At 36.8% G+C, this 21,735-nt stretch overlaps 1 protein-coding gene across 3 annotated transcripts in view; it reads right to left on the reverse strand.

Moving 5' to 3' along the window:
• Positions 1-1,595: 1,595 nt before the first annotated feature.
• rno (PHD finger protein rhinoceros) overlaps positions 1,596-21,735 on the reverse strand; it is a 91,272-nt gene continuing 71,132 nt past the window's right edge. Inside the window, exons 1-3 of one of the 3 annotated variants that reach the window (XM_081727926.1) lie at positions 20,990-21,127; positions 16,564-16,689; positions 1,596-12,156 (exon numbers count right to left, since the gene is read on the reverse strand). In XM_081727926.1, coding sequence (XP_081584052.1) covers positions 3,574-12,156; positions 16,564-16,602 — 8,622 coding nt within the window. In that variant the 5' untranslated portion in view covers positions 16,603-16,689; positions 20,990-21,127 and the 3' untranslated portion in view covers positions 1,596-3,573. Of the gene's footprint in view, positions 12,157-16,563; positions 16,690-20,944; positions 21,128-21,735 lie in introns of those variants that run through there. The other 2 variants (XM_081727925.1, XM_081727923.1) reach the window with 2 other exon arrangements.

Genomic DNA, 21,735 nt, shown 5'->3' on the forward strand with positions numbered 1-21,735 from the left:
TTTCCATCTTTAATAGAACTGCAATCATAAGTATTCCTGATATCTTACAATGCTTTGTGTTTTCTTCGTCTGGTGTGGCTTTCGTAAGTGGTGCAACGCACCTGCAATCTACAGTCCGATGCTTGCTGCTGATGAAGCCAATTACATTGCTGTCTAGTCATTTCGTCTACTTTATTTGTATTTATGAGACCGGTTAACTCAGATCCCGTTTTCCACTAGAAATTGAAATTTCATTATCTGGTGATCTGGCATATCATCAGCTAACAAATATAAGATATCCACATAGAGTATATTTACAAACTTGACTGTGATTTGTGGGCTGGATTTGCTGTCGAGCTGGACAAGCTTACTTATACTTGTTTTCTTGAAGGTATTTATTAATATATATACTGAAGAATTAATCATGTAAACATTGCTCGTTGAAAGTGATTAAATCTCAACTCTGCACGACTAGAGTATAGGTTGAACTTTTGTTTTCTGCAGAAAACTGCATGCAGCCTAAGTCTCAAAACTGCTAGCCTTGTAATACGATTTTTACACGTCGTAAAAAATCGTGACGTAGAAACGGAATGAAATCTTTCACTTTTACGTCCAACGGTTATGCCAGCTACTAAGCTAAGGGAGACGGTGCTGGGTAGAAATAAATGCAATGTTAGAATGAAGAAAGTGGAGGGAAACGGGAGAACCCCAAGAAAACCCACCAACACTGTGTTTGCCCACCACAAAGCCCAATTGACGCCAGCTGGGATCGATTCAGGGACCCCACGCGTCAGAGGTGCACGCTCTATCACTGAGCCACCGTGCCCCCATGTAGAAATACTAGAATAGTAGTATAAGTCATTTTTAAATATTAATTCTGATACCTCTAATTTGTCATGATATTATGATACATATAACTGTAAAATACTTCGATTATTAAAAGTTTTACACTAGTATTACAAGACTAGTCGTTTCGAGAAATAGGTTCATGGCATTCAGTGACATCACCTCAACACACCTATACTTTAGTGCGAGTCAAATTACGTAACATTCAATTCAGTTTAGGTGTTCTTGGTATATTTCTAGTATGGTTCTTGATATGCATATAACGAAGTCTATTTCGACAGAAGGTAACACACAATCATATACTATTAAGAAGATGTCTTTGAGTTTGGACTCGGATAGAGTTAAGGCGGGAGACGGATAATAGCTTGAGCATAATGTAACCACGTTTATTTCTATCCAAATATGCATAGAATATTTTTCGGATTTGTAACTACTTTGTTGGCTGTTACATCGAAAACAAATTTACATTACTTTTGTAACCAAAAGTTCATTTATTAATGCTTTCATTCTTTCTTTCTTTCTTTCTTGCATAACAGTCAAGGAAGGACAAACATAATAATAATAAAAGTGAAAGACGGGGAAGAAGCTGGAAAGAGAAGCTTCTACAACTTGGCAGTTAACTTGTTCCTCACCTCACTTCAATTACCAGCGTTCATTCTTACGAAGCTAGGACCATAGCATTAGTGACAACAATCTTATGCATTGCATGCGTATAGTTTAAATTAAAGGAAATTACACACTGAAACTTCAAAAATAAATAATGCTCCATCTCATCTAAAAAAGGATTTGTATTTCACAATGTGGCTATGTGCACATTAAACACCTTATCTTACAAGACCAGCTTCACTTGTACATTATATACATTTTTTTCTTTAAAAAGGAGTAAATTAAAACAACTTTTCTGTACAAAATCTTCTCCCTCATTTTTGCTTTCTTTTGTACATTAAACTTTAAAAGGTAGTCGGGGAAATTTCTTATTGACTGACAAAAAAAAGGTAGTGTAGAAGCACAGAAACAGTATGAAAAAGAAATACAGTTGCCAAGATAATTGAAGAGAAATAAAAACAAACGATGAGCAGGCCTATACAGAAACTTAAATATAAAGCATGACTGACATAACAGGGAACATACTGACACAGTGCACACAGGAACAGAAATATTCAAAAACGTCGTGGGATAAATAAATTAAAAAACAAAGAACGATATAAATGAGAAACAAAAAAATAAAAGAGAATTGAACAAATGGCTTGTGATACCACAGTTATACAACCTTTTTTTTAGTTTATTTTTTTTCCTATACATCTATCTAAACCAACAACCTTCAGATACTATGCTCTTTTTAAGTTTTAACAATGGATGGTTTGCTTGATTCGTTCACTGGTGATACATTCATTATTATTAACTTATTTATTTCTTTATCATTTTGTGATTGTGTTTAGAACATATTCACATTCTGACTTCATTTACAGAAGTTTATTCTTTTGAATTCATTTAATAATTAAGAAACTTTTCAACAGAAATTATGATTCCTAACTTCCACAAAATTGCAAAATAATTATATTAGCTCATTTCTGTAACGTTTCTTATAACTATATAGTTTATATATATATATATAAATTTACTTTTTTTTTAAAGATTCGTCTTAGATAATTTGATGGTTTCTCTTTACATATATATATATAATATATTATTATTAAATAACATTTATATCCATTATTGCAATCTACTTATAACTTTGGTATGAATAACTTTTCTCTTTCTCATAATGGATGGCATTATCTTTCAAGCAATTAGGCACACCGTTCAAAACCATACGTTTCTTTCTAGCCTTTCCAAATACAAGTTCATTTATTTACGAAATAAAACTTAAACAAACAAACAAACAAACAAAATCCAGGATACATTAAATACCAACTGATCGAATATGTGCTCTTCAAGGCCATGAAAATACTTTCTTCATACATTCTAAAATATGGTAACTTTCACTAAGAACACAACAAATACATATTATGCGTTATTTTTCTTTGTAGTTTTGAAGTACAGATTAATATTTAAAAAAATAATAATGCAGGTACACGTCAACACTGACAATTGACTACGAAGAATGCCAGCTGACTTAAAATTTAATGCGAAAACTTAAGAAATAATAAGAACCAGAGGAGAGAAAATTCAATCACAACTCCTGTTTTTAAGAAAAATATATATATTTTTTTTAAAAAAGAAAGAAAGCTGCTGTATATTAAAGTGTGACAACCAAGCCATTTGTTTATGCTCTGCTGAAAGTATTTTGTTAAAACTGTTTAACAAATCTGAACTTTTCCAAACCATACATTTAAAACAAAAATATAAACTTACAAATATGTTATATTCACACCGTTTCAACACTTACATATGTACAAAAATATGATTCATGTCTTGAACAGTAATTGACCTTTGTACACTAAATCTCATCTGCTCTTATATTTCTATGTCTATTAATACACTGTGCAAATATACAGGACAATTCTAAAAAGATTTAAATAGTACAATGCACGATCATTTATAGACTTTTTTTTTCAACAACATGAACTTAAAAAAGGAATTTGATCATACGGTCAAAAACACTTTGTAATCTACACTTAAAAGCTTTTTTTTAAACTTTTGTACAAGTCTTCACAGACTGATAGTGCACGAAGTATGACAAAACTTATATAAATTCATCGTAACAAATCAGATCACTATTTTAAACACGCATTATTACCACTGTTATCATCTAACTTCACAGCCCTTTTCCGCAGGCATGTTTTTCTGAGCATCAGCTTCTGTCGCTGTTGAGTTCGTGGTTTCCTCTTTCTTCGGAATCACATAACCTTCATCACACTTTGCCAACTTCAACCGAATTGGAGTCACTTTAAGACTTTTGTCATCCACGGGGGACGTCCGTACTTTGAACACAGATTTGTCTCCACTATCTTGAGTAGTTTCACTTGGTGCACTATGAGGTCTGATATCGTCAGAGTTTGAATTATTATTATCATTGTTATTGTTATTATTATTATTGTTACCTGAATTCTTTCGAGTTTCACTATTTGTTTGTGATGCCTCACCAGTTTCACTAGTATTAGCACCACTTTTAGAAGTAACACTGGCACTAGCACTTCTTTTTCCAATACGAATAATGAGTTTGGGTGCACTAACATTTTCTTTACTTATAATTTCAACATGGGGGGTATTTACAGGGTGATCAGATGCATCAGCACCCTTCGTAGTTCTATCATCTGAATCACTAACGTCTTTAGTCTTTTTACCACTATGAGCGCGCCTACGACGAGAACCACTGTGTTCTAAACTTTCATTTTTCTCTTCCTCATCGAAGTCTGCCATGATTCTTTCACGGAACTTCATGCTTTCCCGTTTCAGTTCTTCCACTGATGGCATCTGAATAGAAAGTCTCTTCTTTGGTGGACGCGTGCGAGATTTCCGTAACGAGCTTTCTTTTTCACCTTCACTGGATTTCTGTTCTTGGGTTATTTCACCAAATCGCTCTCGAAGCTTGATTTTTAATTTCGGTGCAGGCGCCGGCGACTTTTCATCTTCAGCACTGCGTGATTTCGGAGGCCTTCCCCTGCCCCGTCTAGTTCCGTCCATTATACCTTGTCCTTGCGCAAGATTTGCTGAACTAACACTACTACGCCTCCTCTCCATTTTGTCAGGGTAATCGTCATTCGCTCCTAACGATATATCTAAATGTCTCAACTCACGTGGCATAGTCTTCTCTTTCTTGCGCTTCTTCTCCATATTTGCATCGACAACTGCTTTGTAATCCTCTTTCGTCGGGATACTTGTCATCGACGCTACAGCCTTAGGAATTGTGATTACAGTACGATTCACAGGAGTAGTTGTTGGCGTCGCAGTCTGGGATACACCAGAAGGTAACGAGGCTCCTTCATCCATATTCATATCTTGATTCCAATACTGTCGCAACAATTCCTTTTTACGCATTCGTCGGAGATTGGACGTTCCTGACGATGCACTCGACGACGCTGTGATGTCAGCTGCTGGAGGGCGGGAAGTAGTTGAGGTATAATTAGCATCTAAGAAAGGTCCCTTGATTTTCACTTTCAACTGATTACGCGAGTCTGCAAGTGAAGTCTTAGGAAGTGAATCCGAGGTGGTTGTCGTTGTAGATTGTGATGACACAACGGGTGTAGCAGATTCAGATTTATTTCTGTCTGCTGATACATCCTGATTGGTCGATTTTGAGCTTGCTGTTTGATTTGCAGTTTGAGCAGAGTCCGAAGTTTCGTTTGCTGGTGGGTTTTTATCCCCGCCAACTAACGCAGACACTAGGTCTCTATCTAAGTCCTCATCATAATCATTTAAGTGAGCACCAGAAGAGAATGTAACTGGTAAATCTCCATTTCCGTGAGATCCAAATAACTGTTTTTGGTAAGATGGCACTTGAGAACCTGATTCATACGTCGAATTACTACTGTATGTACGCATATCTACAGGACCAGGAAGAGGTGGCTGAAGAATATAACCGGGAATATCCACTGTCATGGTATTGCTACGAATGTCTACAGAAGATGGTGATTGTAACGAGTTTGAATCGTATCGTAACTTAGAATTTTGAAGATTAGAATATTTAACACTACCAGACGTTAAATTACTGTCCGATTCTGACAGCGTGGAGGTAGGTGGTACATGCCCGTGTGATTCTTCTTGCGTACTCGATGATGATCGTCGACTTGAATCATGCACATCTGTTGAACGCCGTCGTTCCCGCATTGCACGCAAATTTTCTACACTGTCCCTCACATCATCTTCTTGGTCGAAGTCATACACAGTGCCAACAAGTTCACTAGGTACAGTATTCACTTTACCTTCAAGACCTGAATAGCCACGTCCAGGACTCTGTCGTTTTCCACGACCACGACCAAATCCCCTCCCTGCCCCCCGGCCCCTTGTTGTAGTCCGATTTGGGTTGTACATTGACCGACTCACTGGGACTTTCGTTATATTTGGAGTTCGTTTCTCTTTAATTTTCAATTTTGATGATGTCAGTGGCTCTTCTCTCTTTATTGGGAACTTGCCTGGTACAAATCGGGCTGATGTTCGTGTAGGTTTGGGTGGCGATTTCTTACTATCGTCGTCAGGCGAAACGTCTGTTCCTTTATCACTTGGCATTGTTATTGGTAAGGGCGTTGAAACGGTGGGCAGTGAGGCGGGAGGTGGGGACGGAGGTGGCGGTGATTCATGGGGAGGATGAGCAGCCATATTATTAACGAGAGTGTCTGCTGTGGGTTTCACGACAGAACTTCTTCTGTTTGGTTGCACAGGGGAGAATGGAGCAGCGATGGGGACTGGCTCATTCTCACAGATCGGTGGAGGAAGCGAGGTATTCGGATATGACATATTAGACTGTATATCGGATGGCAAGTTGGTTACAGGAGCTGAGACAGGGGAAGGAATTGGTTTCGAGGGAATTTCTTCCTCTGCAGGTGAATTAGGTTTTTGTAAAGGTAGATGCGTTGGGGGCGGAGGGGGATACGGCATACCACATGCATCATCTGGTTTTGGCACTGACGTCACAGGTGTCATGGATGATGGGATTAATGACTGCGAGAATGGAACATTGAAAGGTACTGTTGGCTGCTGAGATAATGACGGTGTTTGGTGATGACCTTGCAAAGGAGGGAATAAAGCTGGTGATGTAAGTGGAGGATACTGAGGAGGTAACGGTAACTGAGGAGGTAAACTTGCACTACACGCTGACATTGGCGGCCCTGTAGATGGATACAGACTCGATGCACTAGGCATAAAAGCTGCTAAATTCGCAGCTTCAGTCGACATCCCGGAACTTGTTGAAAAGAGAGAAGACACAACAGACGAGGCATAACACGACGCAACAAGTGTTCCCGAGTAAGGTATTGCTGATGTTGTAGTACATGTTGTTGTTAAAGTAGCTGCAGTAGTTAATGAAGACATACCAGGATACGGTGCATGGACGGGAAGGTCTGGAGCAGTAACATTCCGCTTTGGTTCTTGAATATCATCTTGATGATGGGAATGTCCTGATGACGCTGATGATATCGATGACGATGATGATCTTCTAGAAGGAATCATAACATTGTCTGCCCATTTTGTCCTATTATGGAGATCCAAGTACGATGTGTCAGTTTCATGTGAAAGTGGTACAAAATCACTTGGTGGTACCCAGCGTTCATCTGCTTGCGCTGTGTTACTTTTATCCAATTTCTCTCGTCCTGGTACAGACACTTTCGGGACATCCATTTGAAGATTTGAATAGTTGGCAGTATTGCGGGAATTGTAATTGTCTCCTGTACCTCCCATATTTGTACCACTACCGGTGCTCCCACCACAAGGTCCAGGAGGTATTCCACTGTTGTCAGTCACAGGTTCAACAACGGATGAAACGCTTTTTGGTGGCTGCGAAGGTATGCTATTGTCCACTTCCGCGTGAACAGTTTCTTCCAACTTCTTGACTTCTTCTCTTACTTCGGGTTCCTCCGGAGCATCGCGTTTCTCTGAGAAGTCTTGCTGTAGCGTCAACTCCTCTGGTACATTATTAGAACACACATTAACATTATTAGACTTTTTAGCGTAATCCATTCGCAACTTTTCTACCAGATTCAATGTTTCTCTCGCATTATCTTCTTTAGAATCTTCTTTAAATAAACTCGAAACTTGATTGTCAAATGAGAAGGAAAGAGGTGGTTCAGAATCATAGCTCATAAATCCTTCATCATTCATGACCTGTCTATCAATATCAAGGATATCATAAATATCGAATATGCTTTTATCTCTGTGAGGTGATCGTTGCTGATATTGTGGTTTATGAGCATGAAGCTGAGGAAGTGATGACATCTTTCTGGTATCCAATTCGTGATCCGGCACTTCGAACATATCACGGCCGGAATCCAAGTAGGACTTCTCTAAGTGTGGTACTGAAGGCAGCAAAGAAGCAGGAACGTTAGATTTTGCAGAATCTGTTTGCCGAGGCGAGGAAGCAGATGAAGGTGGAAGAGTGGTCTCAGACGAAGGAATCTTTGATTCTGGTTGTTTCGTATCGACTACTGGTTGTGTTGTATCGACCACTGGTTGTACAACTGGAGTATGAGTTTTGTTATCCACTTTCTCTGTCGATTCGTTTAAATCCAATTGTTTTGCATTGCTTTCAGCAACAGTTTTTGCTTCAGGCGCCATGTCTTGAGGATATTTAGGCTGATCTATTGATTTATTACTAACTACACTCTCTTCTTCTTCTAACTTCTTGGAAGTATGTTCTTCTTCACTTGGTATCTCTAATTGTTTCTTTCTTCCTTTCGACACTACTTTCTTCTTATCATCTATTACAGAGCTGTTTACCTCTTTATCCACTGGTTTATTATTACCTTCTTCACTAACCTTATTTTCATTGATACTTAGCACCTCATGACTAGAACTACGCACTAGATCAAGTTCTCTTCGTTCTATCTTATTGCTACTTGGTTTAACAATCGGCTCCTGACTGACATGTTGCTTTTCTGCTTTCTTTATAACAGTTTCACCATCATTATGCTTCACTGCTTCTTCTACGTCCTTCACAGTGGACAAAATAGTCTTTTCTGGCTTCTTAAGGAGCTGTTTATCAGTTTCAGGTCTCTTTAGGACTGTTCTCTCTGATTCTACTTTGTCTGCTTCCACTTGCTTTAATTCTGGCTTCTCTGCTTCTGGTTTCTTTGATACTGACTTTTCTGTATTTATCGAACGCTTATCATTTTTCACAGCTTCTTCTTTTGGAATATTTTTGACGTCTTTCTTCAAGACTGTTTGCTGTAGTACCTCATCTTCTACACGTTCAGTAATTTTTATTGGCATTTCTTTTACAGGTTTCTTCGGCTCTCTATGATCTGGTTCCGATTTCTGCTCTTTTTCTTTCCGGTTACTTGTTTCTTTCAGAATTTGTTCAGAAACTGCTTTAGAATGTAGTGGCTTTTCGGAAGATTTCTGTGGTGAATGCTTCTCACTCTGTTTACTAGCTTGTTCTCTATCAACTTTTGGTGTAACAGGCTCATCTGGTTTCTTTTCTGGGATAGGTCTCCATGTAGGTTTCTTTGGTGTTCCTTGATCAGGTTTCTTCACTACAGATTCGGCTTTCTTACTCAAATCTTTATCAGTCTGATGTTGCACAGTTTGTTTTTCTTGGTCATCTGACGACAATCTCTTATGATGTATAGCCTGTTTCTCATGATCATCTGATGACAGTCTCTTATGATGCACAGATTGTTGTTTCTCATGGTCATCTGATGATAATCTCTTGACCTCTCTGCCAAGTTGCTGTTTCTTTTCTGATTCAATCTTTTGAACTGGCTTTTCATTATTTTCTTTTACACTTGGTTTCGGAGTTTCTTTCTTGTCTGGAGGCTCAGTACTAGATTTTACTTTCTCCTCAATTTTCTTGAGCGAAGATGTACTGTGCTCAGTGGGCTTGCTAGCCTCTTTGTTGCCCTCAGTTGTTTCAGGGGCTCGATGCATGGAGAGGCTCTTTTCATTGTGTGCTGCGCCGAATTCCTTCGCTTCTTCAGCCTCAATTGATTTTCTCGTTCTTCCTTCAGATTTCGTATGGTCTTTCTTTTTGTCCCCGCTTGGCCTTTTTTCAACATCTGGTTCTCTCTCTCTTCGCTTCTCCTCGAGTCGCGAAGCACTTGGCCGACTTCGGACCTCTTTGTTGTCCCAGTCTCTAACAGGGCTTTCTCTGTCTGAGGAACTTCGACTTTCGGACACAGTGTTATCTCTTGGTCTACTGTCAACATCTCTGAATCGATCACCTGAGCTTGATCGTGATTTCTTGTATGTCGTCTCCCTCCTTTTCTTTCCCAGTTCTTCTTTGGTTCGTGATTCATCTCTTTCAACAATCGGCGGCTGAAATTCAAGTTCAGGCCGCCCGTCGGAAGTTTTAAGCTTCTTATCGGGAGCCTTCTTGAATTTCTTGCCAGCCAATTTGGAGTCAGCCTCTCTGGTTTCAACACTGTCTCCGTATTTAGGCCGATTTCTTGGCAAACTTGTAATCCCTCTGTTTCTCGACACGGCTGCATCATTTCTGCTTCTGTGATTTCCTTTCTTTCCAATGAATCGATTTTCATCTTTATCTTGGCTCTCATCATCATCATCGTCTTCGGACTCACTCCCTTCAGAACTGCTACGAAAGGATTGGTCTGCCTTGTCAAGAAAGGGCCAATCCGTTTCTGGTCTGAGGGTACTTTTCTTGTCATGTGATGCCGCTTTATTTCGCCTATCAGGCAACTCCGTGCTTTCTCTTGTGTGATGGGTACTGGTGGGCAAATCGGACGCATTTTTCTTTTCAGACGCCGGCATGGATTTTTCAAGTTTCCCATCCTTTTTAACTGGTTTTGGTGGAGGCTTCACTGGTTCGTCTTCATCTTCATCTTCGCTTTCATTCGATGACGACGACGATGACGATGATGATGACGTCGATGATGTGGACGACGATTCAGAAGAATCCGAGAACAAGCCAGAAGTACTCTTAGATCTCGATATTCTCTTGCTCCTAGTCTCCTGGATTCTTGATACTTTCTTGGTCTTGGCTGTAATTTCGGGCTCTTTCTTTCCTTTCGATGGTTCAGGTTCCTTTTTAGCTTTGACAGAATTTGCAGATTCAATTTCTTTCTTTGATTTCACGCTTTCCACGTCCTTCTTGACCTTTGATGTTTCATTATCTTTTCTCGCTTTTGGAGCCTCAGATTCCTTCTTTACTTTAGATGTATCAACTTCTTTCTTCGGTTTTGGTGGTGGTTCCGGTTCCTTCTTAATTTTCACGGCGTCTGAATCTGCTTCGGTGACCGCAGGTACCGGCTTCACCATTCCACTCTTAATATGCTCAGCAGCCTTTTTAGCAGCCTGTCTCTGAGGAACATAGGCCAAAATTTCTGGGATATCACTGCCTTCTTTGTCAAAATCATATATGTCTCCAGACTTAGTCTCCTTGTTAGATTTAGAATCTTTATTATTACCTTCTTTCGACTTTTGTCTTTGGAGTCTTTTGGCTTTTGCATCCTCATTCATGGCAAGAGATGCTTTCAGCGTTTCTTGTTCCAGTAGAGCCTGTTCTTTTGTGCGTCCCTGAGAAAAGCGTATACATTCTGTTGCTTTCTTTGCTGCCTGCCTTTGTGGTACAATGAGATCAGTTGGATCGTACTCTTTCTTGCGAGAAGTTTTCACGTTTTCTTTGTCTTTCACCAAATCATCATCCATCGAATCATCTTGTGCGGGAGCTTTGTTTTTATTTTTCTTAAGATTTTTAGCTGATTTTGAGTTTTTATGCTGCGAGAGTTTTTCAACTTTAGGCTCAATTTTTGTGGAGAATTCTTTCATTGCGGCTTTTGTACGTAGGATGTGTTGTTGCGTATCACTTTGCGCGTTGGAGGATTTATCTTCGATTTTATCCTCTGAGATGTCGCCTTTCTGAGATACTTCAGAGTCACTGTCGGAGTATATTGTATTTACTTTATGTGAATCACCCTTATTAGAACCACCTTTAATTGGTAATAATCCATCACTATCACTTTCCGTCATGGACTTCTCACTCATTTCACGTTCCATTTGTCTTAATGTTCGACTTGGACGTGACCACGTATTCTTAGTTGTTGGTTTGACGTCCTCTTCACTCGAAGAGTCCGCTTTTGATGTTGTCCGAGAAGCAACAAGACTCTTCTTGTTCCTCCTTTGCACTTTATTGCTACCACTAACACTATTTCTACCTCGCGTCCGCTGCTGGCGACGAATTTCACTCGGGGGTGGGAGTTTTGGCTTTTCGTCTTCAGTCGTTGATTCACTGTCTAAACTTATCATTGATTTTGTCTTCTGGAGCCTCGCGTTATCAACCGCACTTGAAGTTTGTGAACCAGCCCTACCCATAATACTAGCATCGGTTTCACTGCCACTAGATAAACTATGTTCGTACAAACTATGTCTTCTTCGACTTGCACCATTGAAATACATTCTTTTATATGGGTTTTCTAACGACTTCTTTGCACTTCTCACTAAGCCGTTGAGGTCCTTCTTGTCTTCAACTGCACTACCGGAAATTCTGGCCATAATAATATCGAAGTCCTTCATATGGTCTTCTGCTGTTGGATGAGAGTAGAGATGGTCATATATAGATGGTCCATGATTGGCCTGAATTACAGCCTCGGTTTCCAGAGGTGTTAGGGAGCACTTGTCATCTGTCAATACTGCTACTTGCTTATGGAATGTTTGCTCACGCATTCTGAAGTAAGACCTCGACAGCTTCTCTCGACGACTGACCATATAACATAAATTACGAACCTGCAAGAGACAAGATAAATTAACCCATGCTGCATTAAAATTTGGATACTGTCGTTCTTAGCACATGAATTACTTCAAATATCTAAAAACTACATTCTTAGAAGGAAATGATCTGCACACTTGCAAAGAACAAAAACTTACAATCACAAAAGCAACTACTACCGATTAAACAAGGTGAAGATAAAATGAATCGTTGTAGCAGAAACAGTCACAAGCAACGAGGACCGTATATTAAAAAATAATATCTAATGATCTGACTAAAAAACTATAGATAATTTATCGAGAAAGCATATTAATGAAGACTATTTTTAAATAAAAATAATATGATGTTGGAAAAACATTTAAGAACACCAGTAGGAATTCACGAAGCTGCCCCGAAGTTAATACAATACAAAAAAAAGTGACGATAGGTGGTAGTAATCTTAACATAGCACATCCTGAGCATGTTATACAGCATGACTAACCATACCGATCAGCCACACAAGCAGCTATTTGGGTAGAGGCAGGTTCTACAAATCCTGAATGTCCATCAAGTGTATAGTAGCGTAAGTTCGCTATAGACTGAGACCGCTAGGAAGTGGTCGTTCCGGCTGGCGATCAGGTACCGTCCCATTACGTTCCACACGTAATGGACAGTTCCTAGGTTCAGACCTAGTACGCCAGGGTACAAAATACATATCGAGGAAAGTACGGTGGACAGAACTGACGACGTCACGAATGTACGACGCACTTGTATGACTTTCCTAAATGAAGACCAGATGCTAGTGGGATGTGCACCTTATTGCCTCTATATAAGAGTACCAGTTATGGGTCTAGTGTAGTAAGTGAAAACACACGCTGGATTATCCTGCTTGCCGGTATGTCTGCGAACGTTCATGGTAGTCACTGTGTCTGGAATACAAAGGACGCTCATAGCTGAATATGACTGTCCTTCATTTGTCTCATCACTGCAGTCTCTCTTGACACCATCAAAGAACTTTTTCGACGATGAGCAGATAAATGGGAAATATGCGACAGAATTGCCTTCAACAACTGTTTATTTGAGTGGTCTTTTTAACCAGGTGCTTCTGGTGTGTCGCAGAGGCACATGTACTGTGAAAACCTTGTGCTTTCCATTGTGTATACTACCGATGAACTACGTATACGTCACGACCCATGCAAGTGGCCAATAGCCATGACCAACTGGTTTCGCGTAGCTCCAATATATGTCTATCTCGTAGTCAACTGTAGAATAGAAGTTTGCCACAATCGTCCTGTTACCTGTGATGATTAAAATATGACTACTAGGTCATGTCACTAGGGACATTATGATCATTCTGCCTCCTACAGAAACATATTCTGAGTAGTCTGAATTTAGTTCAAATAGAATAATATATATATATGGGTGTCTTAAATGCGTTTTTACTAGCGTATAGTGTTTATCTTATTTCACCACATTCACATAATCTGATGGTAAATCCAACATACTAACTCGCACAAAATATTAACCACTCTATTTTACTTTATTTCCTCTACCGAGGCCAATATATGTATGTTTGTTCTTTAAAGTATTTCGTTACTGAAATGTTACCTTTTAGTGATCCGTCGCAAGTGTTTCTCCAAAACTAGCGCTTTGAAGAAAATATGTGAAAAAAACCATATTCTTAGCCGGATAAGCCAGAAGGACTCTCGGAAAAGTTTCAGCACAACACTCGTCATGGCTCACGTCTATCTGTTTCCATATATACCCACAACTAATATAAAAACAATAAAGTACTTGGTTTCTTACATTTTTGGTCAAACTGTTTCGATTTTTCATTGATATAGAACCTAGTTTCCTGGTTATTTACCTCTTAAAAAATCTTCGGTTGCGTTTGAAATGCACCTCTTTTTATATTTCATAGTAGTATGAATGTGTTGAACACATACACACATGAATGCTGATGTAAGTCTTTCAAGCACCAGTACAAGCGTACTTCACAATACGTCATTTTAGGTGGCCCAGATACAAGTGTATGGTGGTGATGTTTCAAGACAGGAAGTCGTATAAAATGAATACTACTCTCATATAATTACCGAAAGAATTAAACTGACGCATGATTATAACTATTCTTAATAGGTACGTCTTTGGAAAATTCTAGGTTACACAAAAACAGGAGCAAGTTACAGAAATTAAGTTAAATCGAATTTTTTAGATTAACACTCCATAATCATGCCCTTAAGGCTAAAGGAAATGAAATCTTTAAGTTTTACGTCCCACGGTTATGCCAGTTAGGCTAAAGGAGACGGTGATGATGAGAGATGAGTGAAATGGTGGAATGAAGAAAGTGGGAGGAAACGGGAGAACCCCGACAAAACCCACGAGCACGGTGTTTGTCTTAAGGCTAAAGGAGATGGGTGATTAATAGAAGTGATTTTTGTGTGTGTGTGTGTGTGTAATAGCTAACTTAGTTGCTTCTTAATTATCACCATACACCACTAGCCAAACCCTCTAATAATAACAATTAATGTCAGGTATCTGATACAATTGAAATTTGACAAAAATGTGGCTTGTGACTATTTGTACTAGAAATTTTAATAAAATTCAGAATACTATCTGCATTTTGCGTGCTTGAAGCTCGGTCTCATCATAATCTTTGAGTAAGGTTCTAACGAGCTGCGATATATATGTATTGCGATATGTGCTTTTTCCTTTAGTGCATTGTTTTGTATACATGTTTTACTGATCCTAATATATTTCCCTTATTTTATACTATTTAACATGTGGCACGTACGGTTGTCTCTCTAACTTTGCACAACCATGTATAGAGAAAGAAACAGGTAGAGGGAAGGATAGTATTCCGGACAGCATTATTTATGAATAGTAAACCAAGTCTTCATTGTTGTCAAATTGATTTAGAATACTGATACAATGCTACGGAAACTGAAATTAGTTTTTAATAAATTACTATTCGAGAAGCAAAATGTAAAAAACTGGTTAACACTATCATACTCCCCCTGCATAGTAATTACCGACTGGTTCAAATTAATAGTTCAACGGAAATATCACGGTCACTCACAAGCTAAACTCCAAGACAAATATTATTTCAAGTTATTCAGTCCTCTCTGATCATCCAGGTACGTAATTAAATTGGTTAAAATCTGTTAAATTTGTATCAAGTTACTTCCATAACACAAACAAAACACGAAACAAGAAATCATGTAACTGATAAATGTCTACACATATGAAATAAAGAGTACAATAGTATCATCGTATAATAGAATAATAATTTTAATAACAACTCTTACTTAAAAACGTTTCGAATTATATTCAATTGAAAGTATTTTTTTTTTTTTTTTAGATCAAATGGAATGGGAACATTATTAGCATGTGTAAAACTACTTAAAAAAAAAAAAAAAAAAAAAAAAACTCACATCTAATAAAGAACAACGAAGAAATACTAATTTGCTTGAATATAAAATGCATTTTTTCTTTCTTTCAGAATTAGTATTAGTAATAAAAAATGGAGTAATACAAAAATAGACTTACTAAACCAATACAGAGATTTTTATTATTTTAATTTCAATAAGTTGTCCTGATTATAGTGTGTTGTTTGTCGACTTCTTTGCTTCCATACGGTGTACAACATTGTAGTTATGTACAGTTCAGTGACTCAGTAGATGGATACAATCGTTTCAGTATGTATGGTTTTCGCTAAACGCGCATGCGCTATAGATACGTGCGAGTTTACATTTAGATAAACAATGGTAACTCTACATACACATTTCTTGCTAATATGTATATGCAGTGGAAGCAGAGCCAGATTTAGGTTTGATAAGATCCTAGGCTATTGGTCCTATTATGTCCTGTTGTCCTTAATGATAAACTGCCGCTGATTTTGTGAATATATGCATCTGGTATTTTCTGAACCTAACAGCTATCTAAAGACATCTGCACTTGACACGCTGCCATAAACCAGTTCATGCAAAACGTAGGCACCCTATATCCAGAAATGAGCAAACTATTGATATGTTAGAGAGCAGCCTGGAAGAAGAGGCCCCATTACTTACATCATAGGAGCCTACATAACATAAAACACTATTGCTGTGTGTATTTTTTTTTTCCTTTTTAATCTTCTATTTGGAAGTATGCAACTAGTTTTTTTCTCTTTAATATTTTAGGAGATACCCCCAAGAGAATGGAGCCTAAGCTAATAGTTTCTTTAACTTGTAAGCAAATCTGGTACTAAGTGATTTGTTTTCTTTCTTTTCGTTGAAAATTGAAAACAGGAAATGAGGCGCGTTTTACATATTCGCAAACATAGTAACTAACTTTATTTCCGAAGCGACAGTTCAATTCACTTTGACTTTAGATCTCGAATTTTTAAAAGTACTAAGATGACAAAACTTCACATATAACACAGAGCAATTTCTACTGAATCTACTTACCCTTTCAAGATCCTGTCGTAACTGAACGAACGTACGCATCTTCTCCAAATCAGCCTGTTCTTGTTGTCTAGTGAGAATATCCACATCTTCAGCTTTTGGAGCCAATAATGGCTTATTAAAACCAGCCTGAAACAAAACAAGTCGTATTATAGTATTGAACAGTGGCAAAATGAACATCTAATTAGTAGCTAATTTTCAGAATCCGATTTTAAAATGCTTGTCTAGAAATAACAAAACATAACGTTTGAAAGCATCAAAATAATACATACTATGCTTCACAAAAATCAGAATCATCGAGATTGTTCATTCGCCTACTCTTTTGTTATATTGTATAATGAATAAGGCCCGGATTTTTATGTATGAACATATTTTTTCAAACACGTACATGCCCAAAACAATGTTTATTATCCCAATTAAGTGTCTGGAAGTATAAATTACAAATTTTATTTCACATAAAAATACACATTTTTTCACACACACACAAAAAAAAGTTATGTAAATAAATATTTTGGACATTTTTGTTATAAATACATATTTTTAATAATTTTCTGTTATTTTACTCTAAATTTCACGATTTTTTCTTTGGCTCGAATGAAATTAACATAGGGGAAAAAATAGGCTACATAAATCTATCAATCGTATTTACAAGCAATTTCCCACCTGTAGAAACAGCGTGGTCATAAATTCTACTTATAAGCGCTGGAGTAACTTGTGCCAAACAAAGAGCTTCTACGAAGCTCTTTGTACTTTGAAGCTAAAACTGAAGGGAGGACGAATGACTATAGGTGAAGGGGAAGTAATCGTAGGCACAGCACTGCCAGCCTTATAAAGCTTTCAGTTACGAATCACGTGACAATTGCCAGGCTGTTCGATGAATCTTTGCACATTTTGTGGCCGAATGGTGTGAAATACGACAATGTTTTGCTTTTTCTGACTGATGGTGCTCCTTATATGAGGAAAGCTGATGAAGCGCTTTACATATGCTACATTAACATGATTTACGTGACATGTATCGTACACGCCCTACATCAATTGTGTGAAAAAAATCCGAACCCTTTATTTTACAGTGGACAAGTTAGTGTCAAATGAGAAAACATTTTCGTAAAACCGCAAACTAGAATTGAGCTTTTCAAAGAAACAATATCCGAACTTTTACTTCCTCCAACACCCGTAATCAGGCGGTGGGATACCTGGCTTCATGCAGTACTACATTATGCGGATCATTTTGAAGCATTTGTATCTGGAGTAACTAAACTAAACCCAGACGATGGTTCATCCTTTTACTAAGTGACAGTAGCTTGAAATGTGATTTGACTTTCATATCTCCCAATTTTGGTTTCTTGATTCACTCTATAAAGAAACTAGAAACCACGGGAGGTTTATCGAGTACTTCAGGTAAAGAAGCAGAGTGCGTTGAAAGAAAGCTGAATGTTCTTTCTGCTTCGAAAGCTGAAGTCGTAAGAAAAAGAAATTAAGGATTTATTTGAGAAAATCATTGGTTATAAAACCCTATGTATAATATCTGAAGTATGGGAACGCCAAAACACAAGTGAATCTGTTGGTGTGAATATTCGTGATATGCCCCTTTTCAAATACGCTAGGTTAATATCATATGATGTAGAACGTTCCTTTTCTCAATATAAGACATTATTACGTGACAATAGGCATGGCTTTGCGATGGACAATTAGGATAAGACGTTAGTTATTCACTGCAATGCTCATGAAATTTCGACACTGATGAAAAGGAGCTATTGGTGAGTACCAGTATTTATTTTTATATGTTTTCCCATACTTTTCTTTATTTTTTAATTTTTAGCAAATATTTTTTTCATTTTTACCACATAAAAAAATAAATATTTGACAGTTTTTTAGCACATAAAAATCCGGACCCTATTAGCTTAATGATTCCGGGCATGAAAATATTACGAAGAAATCGTATAATAAGTTACTTTTTCTCACATCTACAAAAATATATAATACAAATAAAATATTGTAAGCCCAAGTTAAAGAAAAAAAACTATTAAGAAATGAAGAAAACGCCTACATAAAGATTTCTTTAACATTTTCTTCTAATCACGAACTTTCACTTGTTTAATACTTTTCTCATGCTATTCTTAGATGAATATTTTAGCGGTCAAATTTGTTTCCGTATATAGTGATGACATAAATATAGCTTTTATCCAGTTGATTAACAAACAAAACTGTTATATCCATTAAAATCTTTATTAGTGAAAGCTACTTTCATGTCATTATTTCTTACATATTTAGTGTATCATTAAAAAGATCACTATTTCACTACTATTATTCAGTTTGCCATTGATTTTTATCTTTTAGTTAATGCAACTTACTTTATTATTGCTTTGTGTATTATTTTTTAAAAACTTACATATTACTATTATTTACATTATTTTTCGAACACATTTTCATTACGCTGTATCTTACATTTATACTATTATTATATTTCTTATTTTTACTATTATTCTTTGCTTATTACTTTTAATTGATTTTATCATTAATTATTGTACTATTTATTATTTCTTCGCTTTCCTGCACTCCTACCTATCCGTCTCATTAATTTATCTTCCTTCCCTAATTTAAAAAAGACATTAACACAGGCCCTTTATCCACTTGCGGGACAGGCACATGTGCAGGTGCCTGAAAGTAATCCCAGATTAAACGTCCTAAACATGCATGTTGAGCAAACAGATACAGGACATGAACAGGTATTACTGAACATGTGTTTATACTGTAGATACCCTAATAGATCTATCATAGAAACGCATGTAAAGTGCCTGTTAACGAAGAAGATATGCAAGTATAGCCGCTGTATCGGTATAGAACATGTGATGTCACGTATATTTACTAAACAACTCCATCTATTTACAGTATGGTAACATTATCACATGACTATGTGACCCTTCATTTCAATATGCGCGAACTCGAGTACTTCTCAGCTTTTTCTTTGTTCTCCCTACTTCATTCCTTGCATATATGATGAAGAATTTTATCTAAAGTGTTTACAGTCTTTTTTTTTTTTTTTTTTTTTTTGTGCTGTGATTATGTTTTCACTATTTTCTGGTAATTCGTTATACACAAATAGTTACCAAAATATGAGAACAGTTTAACGAAATGCAACTCACTATGGTGGTGGACTATATTTCACCTGTAGTAGTTTATAAATCAAAACTACATTTTTAACCCACGTCATAATGTTACCAACGAAAGATATTGTTAAGGGGGAAACAAGACCTTTTGTTCTCGACTGCACGAAGGTATTTAACGATTTCTAGTAGTAGCAACATTTAAATATAGAGGAGTACGGAAAGTATGTGAATATAAACAAAAGACAGTCATGTCATAATGCCAGTACTTATTCAGTCCGTGCAGATATGAAAAACCCTTGTGTACATTTTTTTCGGCAACATATATACAGTGGATGGAAGATTTAACAGTTATCTGCAATTTCAGACGGTTTTAATCTTGTTTATAATTTAAGTTTCTTTTTAAACAAAAAATAACGATTAAAAATATTAAAGCAAACAAAAATACATAAATAATGAAGAGATTAACAATTTTTGAAGACAATTGTATATCCAATTTATAAAACCATAATAATACCGGGTATTATTTCCACCATACCACAAAGGAGCGGACAACATGTGTACAAAAATGCATGATTAGATGTATTTTGATATGATTCTAGGCATGTCTCCCAAACCCTACTTTTAAATTAGCAAAAAATTTTCAATGAATTGTAAGCAAATGATAAAATTAATTGCAATCGGTAACATTTCTGAATTCAACATCTCACTTCTATTTTTCAAAGCTAATTTAGAGCACAGAAATAGTCCCCTCTATTTTCGCTGAAGGCATATTCAAGCACCGAATAAAACGAATGAACTAAGGAAAACGAAGTATTATATATACTATGCCTGAACAGAATAATAAAACTGAGATTTTCTTATTATAAAGAGGACCAAACAGTTTGACTTATTTTAAAAATATTCTATTTCTTTAATTGAGATACTGCAGTTATAGCTCTTGTCTAGTCTTCTAACAATATTTAAACATCATGGTGCATCAGTCTACGAGTGCGAAGCTACCTAGCGTGCTATTACGTATAATAATATATTACTAATGATGTGCACATATTGTTTTAAACCTATGTTAGTCTCCCAAGTATCTATCACAAAAATACTTTTATTAAAATTACCCACTCTATGATTTAGCTTCTATTTTTACAGTTACGTTTGAAATACACAATTCCTATATCAAGCGAGGAAAAAAAAAGTGAAATTTTTAAAGACAAGAACGATACATATAATCAGCCCTGAATAAAGTCCGCTACGAAATTACAAATGCTACGTTTTAAAAGTTATACCATGTTCACATTTCCAAGTTCGATTTGACAACTACACCAGCTTACTTTGCTTACAAATTTCCATATATTCACTTATCTGCACAATTTTAGAATTTCCCTTTGTATTTTTTATTCTTTTTAACTTAGCCATCTTTTTTATTTAAGACTACACTTCCCTTGTGGTATAGTGAGGTATGAAATGAAGTTAAATGCCCTACATACTGAAAAGAAGGGAATAATTATACATAAGACTAAGAACAATGCATTCAATCAGACAAATGAATAATAATAAATAAAGAAAACTATCTCGTAATACAAGTTAAAAACAAAGAAAGAAAAAGAAAAAAAAGATGAATTCCCGATTTTTCAACCTTTATTCTCACTCCTACTTTGTAAAATGATACAGGACAGGATTTAAAGCAGTCGCTCAATATACGGTGCCGATCCATAAAACGCAAAAACGTATTTTTCTTTTTTCCTTTAAACGAAAATAATAATTACATGAACAGGCGATGTATTTGCAGTCAGGAGGAAACGTGGGGTTGATTCGTTGATCATATACACGATAAAGTTGTAAACTAATACATCAGCTTTTCGACTAAATTCGCTATCCTCAACTGAGGGAAATAACTTGAGGAAGAGTGTGTATACGATACTCTGGTGAGCCGAATTGGCATCATATTGAAAAGAATAATCCTGGAATTATCACCATTTAACCAAAAGGAATAAACAAGCTTCCCATATTTCGTCGGAATCAGAGAAATTATAAAAGAGCTTTGGAGAAATGGAGGGAGAATAAGGTCTGCCATAGG

Source organism: Thermobia domestica, chromosome 10, assembly GCF_964235325.1.
Source record: "Thermobia domestica chromosome 10, izTheDome1.hap1.1, whole genome shotgun sequence".
Lineage (NCBI taxonomy): Eukaryota > Metazoa > Arthropoda > Insecta > Zygentoma > Lepismatidae > Thermobia > Thermobia domestica.